General features: G+C 51.4%; 2 protein-coding genes across 2 annotated transcripts in view; both read left to right on the top strand.

The window, feature by feature from the left end:
- The first annotated feature begins 5,216 nt into the window (after nt 1-5,216).
- On the top strand, nt 5,217-10,751 carry ZNF835 (zinc finger protein 835). Its single transcript, XM_082606939.1, has 3 exons — nt 5,217-5,376; nt 6,471-6,562; nt 8,510-10,751. The coding sequence occupies exon 3, from the start codon at nt 8,552-8,554 to the stop codon at nt 10,169-10,171; it is 1,620 nt and encodes a 539-aa protein (XP_082463065.1). The 5' UTR covers nt 5,217-5,376; nt 6,471-6,562; nt 8,510-8,551; the 3' UTR covers nt 10,172-10,751.
- Nucleotides 10,328-11,011, top strand: part of LOC309794837 (zinc finger protein 28 homolog) — a gene marked incomplete at its 5' end in the record, with an annotated part of 26,509 nt that continues 25,825 nt past the window's right edge. The window contains one exon of the mRNA XM_082606711.1: nt 10,328-10,337. Within this exon, the coding sequence (XP_082462837.1) occupies nt 10,328-10,337 (10 nt within the window). The remainder of the gene's footprint in view (nt 10,338-11,011) is intronic.

Here is an 11,011-nt window from a genome sequence, read left to right as displayed (position 1 = left end):
ATCCACGTGGAGCCTGGGACTCAAGTGGTGTTGCAGACTCTGCTCACACTCTTGGAACCCCACCCAGCTGCCATGTGGACAGGCTCGGGCTAGCCTGTTGGAGTAGAAATGAGCCATCGCAGGTGAGGCCACCTTAAATGAGCCAGTCCCCAGTCAGCCCACGGCTGACCAGTGATGCATGAGTGGGCCCAGAAAGACCAGAAGAACTGCTCAGCTGAACCCAGCCCACGGCTAACGAACTAAACCACAGCTGTTGTTTATAGCCTCTGTATTAGTTGCTAGGGCTGCTGTAACAAAGTACCATGGACTGGGTGGGGGGCTTAGGAAAGAGAAATGTATTGCCTCACAGTTCTGGAGGCTGGAATTCTGAAACCAAGATATCAGCAAGGTTGGTTCTTTCTGAGGGTCTTGAGGGAAGATCAGTTCCAGGCTTTTCTCCTTCCCTTGTGGATGGCCTGTGTCGCTTTACATCATCTTCCTTCTATGCCTGCCTGGCTCTGTATCCAAATTTCCCCTTTTTATAAGGACACCAGTCCTATGGGATTAGGACCCACCCTAATGACCTAATTTTAACTTGATTTCCTCTGTAAAGTCTCTACCCCCAAATAACATTCTGAGATACTGAGGGTTAGGACTTCAAAATATCATTGGTGGGAGGGGATGGGAGGCAGACACAATTCAGCTCATAACAGGTAAATATAACTTTATAAAGAAAACTATTTTAAAAATCACATTTATCACTTATATGTGGACTCTTTAAAAAAAAATGACACAAATGGGAATTTCCCAGCGGTCCAGTGGCTAGGATTCAGCACTTTCACTGCTGGGGCCCAGGTTCAATCCCTGGTCGGGGGACTAAGATCCCACAAGCCGCATGGTGGCACAGCCAAAAAAACCCACAAATGAACTTATTTACAAAACAGGAACAGACTCACAGACATAGAAAACAAACTTATGGTTACCAAAGGGGAAAGGGGAGGAAGGGATAAATTAGGAATTTGGGATTAGCAGATACAAACTACTATGTATAAAATAGACAAACAACAAGGTCCTACTGTATGGCACAGGGAACTATATTCAATACATTGTAATAAACTATAATGGAAAAGAATCTGAAAAAGAATATATATATTCAGTTTTATATATACATATGCAAATATATTTATATATAACTATATGTATATATAACTGAATCATACCAGAAACTAACACAAACTTGTAAATCAACTATACTTCAATAAAAAATAAAAACAAAAATATTTAAAGGAAAAGAACTTTGAGCTGTTTCCATTGTCCATTCTTTGAGGAAAATGTCCCCTTTCATGATTTCAGCAAGGGCGGACAAGTATCCATAAACCCTTAAGAGTGAAGATAATATTGAGTTGGTCAAAAAGTTGGTTCGGTTTTAAGTAAAAATAAAAGACACATTTTTCATTTTTCCCATGAACTTTACTGAAAAATATATTCATTAACTGAACAAACTTTTTGGCCAACCCAATTTATATCACTGTAGTAAAATCACCACTGTTTTTCATTCAAGAAAAAATATTTTTTCTTGGTATAAATTGAACTATTTCTGCTTTTCTTTGGTAAAATCATACTTGGTGTTGTTGTCTATCCAAAATGAGGCTAATTTTAGTTAAAAACCACCATGGACTTCTGCTTCTGGCCAAGTTGGAGTAACAGGGACCAGATTTTCCCTCCCTTATGAAACAACCATAAAAGGGGCAAAACATAAAACATAGTGCTTTTTAAGACAGTGCACATCAGACTACGAAGGACAGTGGGACATGGGAAATGAATGAAGGGAGCCCTACCATTTCCCTGGCTTACTATCTTAAGAGCATTTCTAGGTCATGGTGCAGGGGGAGGAGTCCAGGCAGAGCCCTGTAGACACCCTGAGTTGAAGAGATGGAGCTGAGAATCCAGGAAAACCAACATGGCCTGAGTCCTAGGAAAGGGTACTGAAGCGAATAGGGCCACCCGGAGATCTGCAGAGGGTCCCCCTTGAGCGCTTAGCAGAACCATGGTCCAAGGCCAGGGAAAGAACTTCCCAAAAGGGTTAAGGAAACAGTGTTCAGTACTCACACCAGGCAGGCACACGTAGTATCATAAAGGCAGACTATTCCAGCTTTCTTTTTCTTTTTGGCCGCACTGCATGGCATGCAGGATCTTAGTCCCACCACAAAGGATCAAGCCCCAGGGCCCCAGCAGTGAAAGTGCTGAGTCCTAACCACTGGACCGCCAGGAAATTCCCTCTTCCAGCTTTAAAAGATATAAAGCACAGCAGCGATTGCCTCGCGCATTCAGGAAGTGTTCTTAGCATGGCCCACAAGAACCTGAATTACCCGGCCTACACTTCAGCCTCATCTCTGGGCCCTGCCTCTGTCTCAGTCACTTTATTGCCAATAAACTGCTATGTAACAAATCGACCCTCCACTCAGTGGCTTGCTCCTGGCTTACTCCTGTTAAAGCCTGGAACCACTGTATGAGAAGTTCTACTACTCTGGGTCCACTGTGCTGCGAGGAGGCCCAAGCGAGCCACACGGAGGTGTCTGGCCAGTCCCAACACCCACTGCATGGAGAAGAGCCAGGCCCCAGATGTATGGACGAACTGAGCCATCCCAGCCATCCCTGGCTCGTCACGCCACCCCGATAAAGTCCCACTGTGGGGCAGAGATGGAGCCCTCCCTCTGTGCCCTGCTTGAATTGCTACTAATAGAACGTTTTTTCCTAATAACCACAGAATAATGAAATGAGCATGATAAAATGTTTTTCTTCATAATATTTCCACATCATATACTTGAATAGAAAGGTCCTTTCCTGTATTTGAGTAATCCCTGCCTTTTTTTTAAAGGGGGGGAGAAAAGCTTTTTAGTAAAAAAAAAACAAAAAACCTTCAGCCTTCTGAGCTCCCTACATGGTTTATGAGGAAAGTGTAAGAGGCGTTTTTTATTTTTATTTTTTAAAATTAATTAATTAATTAATTAATTTTTGGCTGTGCTGGGTCTTCGTGGCTGTGCGCGGGCTTTCTCTGGTTGTGGTGAGTGGGGACCGCTCTTCATTGCGGTGCGTGGGCTTCATTGCGGTGGCTTCTCTTGTTGCGGAGCCCGGGCTCTAGGCGCGTGGGCTTCAGTAGTTATGGCACGTGGGCTCAGTAGTTGTGGCTCACGGGCTCTAGAGCACAGGTTCAGTAGTTGTGACACATGGGCTTAGTTGCTCCATGGCATGTGGGATCTTCCCAGACCAGGGCTCGAACCTGTGTCCCCTGCAGTGGCAGGCAGATTCTTAACCACTGCGCCACCAGGGAAGTTCCCTCATGTTTTTTAACTATTCAAATGTAAAACTAAACCAGAAAAGAATTTTAAAACCTTGGTGGCTTAAAACAAAAATCCTTTCTTCTCATGCTTACAGGTCTGTGGATTGGCTGGGAGGCTCTGCTCCATGAGTCCCAGGCTTGGAGGGGCAGTGGGCGTGTTCTTACCATGCAAGGCCAGAAGCTTCCAGAAGGATGAGGGGAAACCCACAATGCCTCTGGACATCTACACATAAAACAAAAACTTGAAAGGTAAAGCATGTTTCCAGTGGAGTGAGGGAAGGGGGGAGGGGTAAAATAGGGGTATAGGATTGAGATACAAATCACTATATATAAAATAAATAAGCTACAAAGACATATTGTACAACATAGGGAATATAACCAGTATTTTATAATAACTATAAATGATGTATAACCTTTAAAAATTTGAATCACTATGCTGTACACCTGAAACTCATATAATATTGTACATCAACTATACCTCAATTAAAAACAATGAAAAGCAGGTGTCATGGTTTAACGGGCAGCCTTGGGAGTATGTAAAATAATACGGTATCTCACAATCTGTAGCATGTTGATTCTGGTGACATACATACATCTTTCCATTGTATATTCACATGTTTCTCTGCTTTCCCAACTGTCTAAAAATGAGCTTGTGCCCATTTCTCTAATGGCCGAAGGAATGATTTATGAAGGCTAATCCTATGAAGGGAATAATTTAGGAAGCCTAACTCTATGGAGAAGCACTTTACAAAAACATCAGGCCAATAGTGACTCTTATGTCGAGTTCTGTACTATAATCGTTTGCTCACGATAGACCTAGAGTCTGTCATACAGAGTGAAGTAAGTCAGAAAGAGAAAGACAAATACTGTATGCTAACACATATATATGGAATTTAAGAAAAAAAAATGTCATGAAGAACATAGGGGTAAGACAGGAATAAAGACACAGACCTACTAGAGAATGGACTTGAGGATATGGGGAGGGGGAAGGGTAAGCTGTGACAAAGTGAAAGAGCGGCATGGACATATATACACTACCAAACGTAAGGTAGATAGCTAGTGGGAAGCAGCCGCATAGCACAGGGAGATCAGCCTTGTGACCGCCTGGAGGGGTGGGATAGGGAGGCTGGGAGGGAGACGCAAAAGGGAGGGGATATGGAAACATATGTATATGTATAACTGATTAAATTTGTTATAAGGCAAAAAATTAAAAAATAAATAAATAAATAAATAAATTGAGAAAATAAAAAAAAAAGAAAAGAATCACAGTAAAATAATGATTAAAATATAAATGCATAAACAAAATAAATCAATATTGAAAAATTATTTTAAAAAAATCGTTTGCTCACGTCGATGGATTTGTCACCTTTTTCGCTGTGGTCTAGAATTACATCATATCTCTGAGACAAATGATTTCCATGGCTTAAGGGTGAACTGTGGGTTGCAAACTCCAGCTCAAGCCCTTTCTGTGCTGTGTGGCCTGGGGTGACTCACTTAGCCTCTCTGATCCTAAGGGTCTTTTTTACCCTCACCTGTGGACTCCGCCCCCTCCTTGAGGAAGAAGATTCCCGCCCCCATATTACTGGCCCCGCCCACCAGGGCGCCCAGGTAGTGGTGAGCGGAGCTCGGGTAGACACACCCAAGCCCCGCCCCCAGCCGCCCTGCCCTCCTCGGGCTTCCGGAGCCGCTGAGATTCGTCATCCCACTGTGTGCAGTCGCACGGCCTTCTGGTACTTGTAGTTTCCGTGACACCGGCGCTGCGGGCCGTCACAGTGCAGGCGCAGCGCGGCGCCTTCTGGGAGTTGTAGTTCTTGAGGGACCCGAGCGAGCCGCAACTCTCCCAGTGCGCACGCGCAGTCCGGGCCGGTCCTGGCGCTTGGGCTAGTTTGTGGCAGCTGCTACCTTGACCTGTGTGGCCCACCGCGGGACGAGGGGTCACCGGGGCTCCGCGTGGGCCGGATAGGCTAGAGACCGTGGAGAAACTGACCCAAACCCGCCAGGCTCGGCGGGAGTCGCCCAAGGCCTTCAGAGCTGGTCCCGGAGGCGAGGGCACCGCGGTGCGCATGCGCGATTGCGTGTACGCCTGTCCCGTGTGTCTGTGTGTGCCGGTATGATCCCGACTCTAGCGTCGTGTTCCTGTGCGTGTGAGGCCTGCCCTGCGTGCCACTCCAGAACTTTGTGCCGGTGCGGGCGTGTAGCTATGTGTATCACTGTGCGTGTAGGCCCGCCTGTCCCATCTGTGCATGAGACTTCATGTGAGTCCGTCCCCAAGTGTCACCACATGTTTGCACGTGCCTGACCCCAGCGGCCTGTGCCTGTGAATTTGAGCATTTGGGGACTTCTGCCTATCTGTGACTTTGGGCATGTGTGGAACTTGTCCTCCTAGGCGGGTGTGAGGTGTATAATTCCACAGTTCCTGGCTGTGCAACTGCGTAGGGTGGCTGGATGGGTGTTCCTGCCAGCATGGAGCTGGATGGTCAGGGTGTGCCTGAGTGGAGGGCTGTGCACAGGATATTGATGAGAGACACTGCGAGGGTGGGAGTACTGCGTGTGTGTGTGTGTGTGCGTGTGTGTGTTTGTCTGTGCGTGGGTGAGACCCTGAAAACCTGCGGCTCTGGACATGTGCAGAGCTCTGCCCACCGCATGACTCTGCGTGTGACTAGGGGTGCCACTGTGGGTGGTGTCCCAGGCCAGGCCTGCCCGTTGAGCAGGGCGGCATGTGTGACTTTGTTGTGTGTGTACCCATGTGTGCATGGGCAGGCGTGACCGCAGACGTGCTTGGAGTTGTGTGGGTGTGCGAGACTGCCTGCCTCCTTGTGTATGGGAAGGACTGTGCCACAGCATATGGGTGCCTGTGTAAGGGCATCTGAGGGCCAAGGCAGGGGGTGGTATAACTGCCCCCGCTGTGTGGTTGCATGCAACTCCATGTGTGTGTCTTGTGTGATGTGACATGTGTGTCTGCCTCTGAGCATGTCTGTCTCCCTTTTGGTTGCTTGCTTGTGCACCTGACTGGCCCAGGTGTACCCCACCCTGAATCCACTTACCTTCCCCACGTGCACACAGAGGAAACACCCTGCGTTCTTGCTCCACCCACTCACCTGCGCCTGCCCCAGCATCTTCCTTCAGGGGTCCCTGTTTCTTTCTCTCACAGATGGTGACTGGACCCACTGAGGCATGTGTGGCCACGGCAGGGGCTACAGCCTGAGTGACATGGAGAGGACCCGATGCTCCCAAACCCACGAGGTGGGTACCACTGCCTGCTCTGGGGACCCAGTCAGGCCCCACTCAAGCCTGAGGGCTGCCTGTGGGGGTGGCACCAGAACTGGGACTGGCCCCATTTGGCTCCCACCAGCAGAGTTCTCACCTCTGCACAAAGACCCTGCATGATCTGGCCCTCACCCTGCCATATCTAATCTCCCCTGCTCTCTGCCTAGGTCACTCTTCTCCAGCACCCCCCAACTCTGCCCAGCCCTTTAACTGTTCCTCCATCACCTCCATCATGGTCCTGCCTTTGCACTAGCTGGGCTCATGGCCTGGAATGATCGCTCCATAACTTCCTCCAAGTCTCGGCTCACTGAGCCCTGCACTGAGGGACAAGCATTCCAGGTAGATGGAACGGCCAGTGCAAAGGCCCTGTGGCAGGAGCATGCCTGGAGTGTCTGTGGAACAGGGAGGAGGCCTCTGGCTGGAGCAGGGCAAGCCCAGAGCAGGTGAGGGTGTTGTAGAGGCCGAGGTCAGGGAGATGCTGTGCAGACCATGGAGAGGAGTGTGGCATTTATGGAGCCATTAGTGATTTTTAAAAAAGTATTTATTTATTTGGCTGTACAGGGTCTTAGTTGTGACGTGTGGGATCTTTAGTTGTGGCATGTGGGATCTTAGTTCCCCAACCAGGGATCAAACCCAGGCCCCCTGCATTAGGATCTCAGTGTCTTAACCACTGGACCATCAGGGAAGTCCCACCATTAGTGATTTTAATTGGGAGAGAGAGGAAGAGGAAAAGCTCTGGAGCTGGGCAGCCCAGGTGTGGGTCCTAGTATTGCCACTTCTGGGAGCCTCACTGAGGAATAAAATAGCTTAAAGGGTGCTGGGCACATAGGTCTGTGTTCAACAGGTGCTGGTTATTTTGGCTACTATAATAATACTATAAAACCCGAGTTGGCTTCAGAGTGGCCGGGACCAGTGCCTCTTAGATGTTCCTGTGCCCACAAACCACCCGGGGCTCTTATCAGAAGGCAGATTCCAAGTTACCAGGCCTGGGGAGGGGCCGAGCTCTACACTTGTCCTGGGCAATGCTGATGCTGCTGGGCCTTGGGCGAGGGTGGAGCGGTGTTGATCTCAGAGTGGAAATCAGGACCCCTGTGTTGACGGCTCTCTCGCTCTGTGTGCTAGTTAAGATGAAATGTCTCCTCCTGGTCCGGACATGTGGCCCGCCCGCCCATGAAAACTTTCACTGGCTTCCTGTACCTGCTGTGCGTGTTCTGTGTGCCACACATATCTGCTCGTTGCCACCTGTAGCTCGTCTTTGCTGGGGTTGGGGTGGGGAGCATCAGGGGGATGTGGGAAGCTCAGAGCCTTTTGAGGGAGGCTCAGGCTCAGCCTGTGAGTGTGACTTTGCACACAGCAGGGAGCAAGCTGGAAGCTGGTTGCTGCTGGTGGGAGACAGACACAGGGCCTTCTGGACCCATGTGAGCAGGGTCTTTCAGGGAGGGGTGGGCTGCTGGTGATACCAGGAGAAACTCATCACCCCTAGGATGGCCCCCACTTGGCCCACCCACCCCAGGGGGCTGAACCCAAAGCAGGTCACTGACTGCTCTCCACACGTGCACATAGTCACAGGCACCAGGGATTAGGACTTCAGAACATCTTTTGCATGGATGCAATTGAACCCATAACAGCAGGGCTTAGATACATTTTTGGTTGTCACATCTGGGGGCATCCAGTGAGTAGAGGCCAGGGATGCTGCTCAACATCCTACAATGCACAGGATAGTCCTGCAACAAAGCGTGATCTGACCCAGACTGTCAGTAGACAGACCCTGCACTGATCCTTTTCCAGCCTGGGACAGGTGACAAACCTGTTTGGTTTTTTGTTGTCTTTCTTTTTTTCTTTCTTTCCTTCTTTCCTCCTCTTCCTTCCCTCCCTTCCCTCCCTTCCTCTTTCCCTCCCTCCCTCTCTTTCTTCCTCATCCAGTAACGAAGATGTGAAATCGAGGCAGCAGCTTGCAAAGCCGGGATGGAAGGACTCTTGACGGTTGCCGTCCAGCAAGACTCTGAGTTGGAAGAAACTCGGAAACACGAAGGTCATTTCAGGGATGGCCGGGAGAACCAGGAAAGTTGTTTGAAGCAGGAGGTCCATGAGGAAGACCCCACTGAGGACTGCGTCCCAGAGCATGATGAATGCACCAGAACCCCCAGGACCAGATCGAGCGCCCCAACTACCCAGGCTGACTGCAGGCCCCAGAGGCGCGGTGCACCAAGAAAGAGCCCGAACCAGAAGAACACAGGCGCCAGTGCAGAGGAGGAGGAGGAACGAGGTGGTGGCACCAGAAAGCCGTGGAAGTGTCAGGACTGCGGAAAGGCCTTCAGCTACTGCTCGGCCTTCACCCTGCACCAAAGAACCCACACAGGGGAGAAGCCATTCTCCTGCCCCGACTGCAGCAAGGCCTTTAGCCAGAGCGTGCACCTGATGCTGCACCAGCGGACGCACACAGGCGAGCGGCCCTACACGTGCGGCGAGTGCGGCAAGGCCTTCAGCCAGGGCTCCTACCTGGCAGCGCACCGGCGCATGCACACGGGCCAGCGGCCACACAGCTGTGTAGACTGCGGCAAGGCTTTCGTGCGCCCCACGCACCTGGCGCAGCACCGGCGTGTGCACACGGGCGAGCGGCCCTTCTCGTGTGGCCAGTGTGCCAAGGCCTTTCGCAACCACTCCTCCCTGCTGGAGCACCAGCGCATCCACACGGGCGAGAAGCCGTTTGTGTGTGCACGGTGCGACAAGGCCTTCCGCTTCTCCTCAGCGCTCATCCGCCACCAGCGCACGCACACTGCCGAGCGGCCCTACGCCTGTGGCCAGTGCGCCAAGGCCTTCACGCAGATCACGCACCTGGCGCAGCACCGTCGCGTGCACACAGGCGAGAAGCCCTACACGTGCCCCGAGTGCAGTGTGCCCTTCAGCCAGAGCGCCTCGCTGGCTGAGCACCGGCGCATCCACATGGGCGAGAAGCCGTACACGTGCGCACAGTGCGGCAAGGCCTTCACGCAGGTGTCGCACCTGAGCCAGCACCGGCGTGTGCACACTGGCGAGCGGCCCTACGCCTGCCAGGACTGCGGCCGCGCCTTCAGCAACCGCTCGCACCTGGTGCAGCACCACCTCGTGCACACAGGGGCGCAGCCCTACAAGTGCCTGGAGTGCGGCGCCACCTTCAGCCACGTGTCCTCCCTAATTGAGCACCAGAAGGTCCACACCGGAGAGAAGCCCTACCGGTGCAAGGACTGCGGCCGCGCCTTCAGCCAGGACTCGTCGCTGACGCTGCACCGGCGCACACACACCGGCGAGCGGCCCTACGCGTGCCCTGAGTGTGGCAAGGCCTTCAGCAACCGCTCCTACCTGATCCAGCACCACATCGTGCACACTGGGGAGAAGCCGTACGAGTGCAGCAGCTGCGGCAAGGCCTTCAGCTTCTCCTCCGCCCTCACTCGACACCAGAGGACACACGCTGACAAGAAGGTGGGGGACACCTTTGCCCAGCTGCCGCACCTGACTCAACACCTGAGCTCCGACCGGGAGGAGGAGCCTGTTGATGGTGGTGGTCCTGCAGAAACCATGGTGGACCAGCCCAAGAATGAGGGCTGAGGGCTGCCAGGGCCTCCTATAGGCAGGCACCCCGCTGAGCCTTTTATGCTCGGGCTCTCAGCACTAGCGGGTAGATACCCTACCATCCCCATGTTGCTGATGAGGAAACCAAGGCTCTGGGAGGCTCCGTGTGGTGCCTGAGATCACACAGGAAGGATGTCACAGGGTCAGGACTGGACCTCGCATCTACCAGACTCACCTCCACCACCTTCCTGGTTCAATATTCTAATTGTAACCCATGAAAGTAGACCCGAAGATATATCTGTGAGTCTCTGGCCAGCCTTTTGATTGTTCATTTTATGACTGAGTAGACATTTGGTCCATACATTTAAATAAATAAAAGGTTCAGTTCCTTTGGTGCAGTTGGCATGGTAACAGGGAGCAGGGTCTTAAGAATAAATGTGGGGACTTCCCTGGTGGTGCAGTGGTTAAGAATCTGCCTGCCAATGTAGGGAACATGGGTTCGAGCCCTGGTCCAGGAAGACCCCACGTGCCGCAGAGCAACTAAGCCCATGCACCACAGCTACTGAGCCTGTGCTCTAGAGCCTGTGAGCCACAACTACTGAAGCCTGTGCACCTAGAGCCCGTGCTGTGCAACAAGCCACCCCAACGAGAAGCCCGCGCACCACAACTAAGAGTAGCCCCTGCTCGCCGCAACTAGAGAAAGCCCGCACGCAGCAATGAAGACCCCACGCAGCCATAAGTAAATAAATAAATAAATTTATAAAAGAATAAATGTGCATCCCTAAGACTGAAACAGTGCTTCCAAACTTAGCGAAAAATGAGCAGAGAACTCCAGGGCAGGGAAAGTTGTTTTAAAAGGAAGCACCTCTCCCCTGA

The sequence above is a fragment of the Mesoplodon mirus genome (genome assembly GCF_964341445.2).
Source record: "Mesoplodon mirus genome assembly, chromosome: 19".
NCBI classification, from domain to species: Eukaryota; Metazoa; Chordata; class Mammalia; order Artiodactyla; family Ziphiidae; genus Mesoplodon; species Mesoplodon mirus.
The sequence above is the reverse complement of the archived record's forward strand: the minus strand, read 5'-3'. Positions and strand labels throughout refer to the sequence as shown.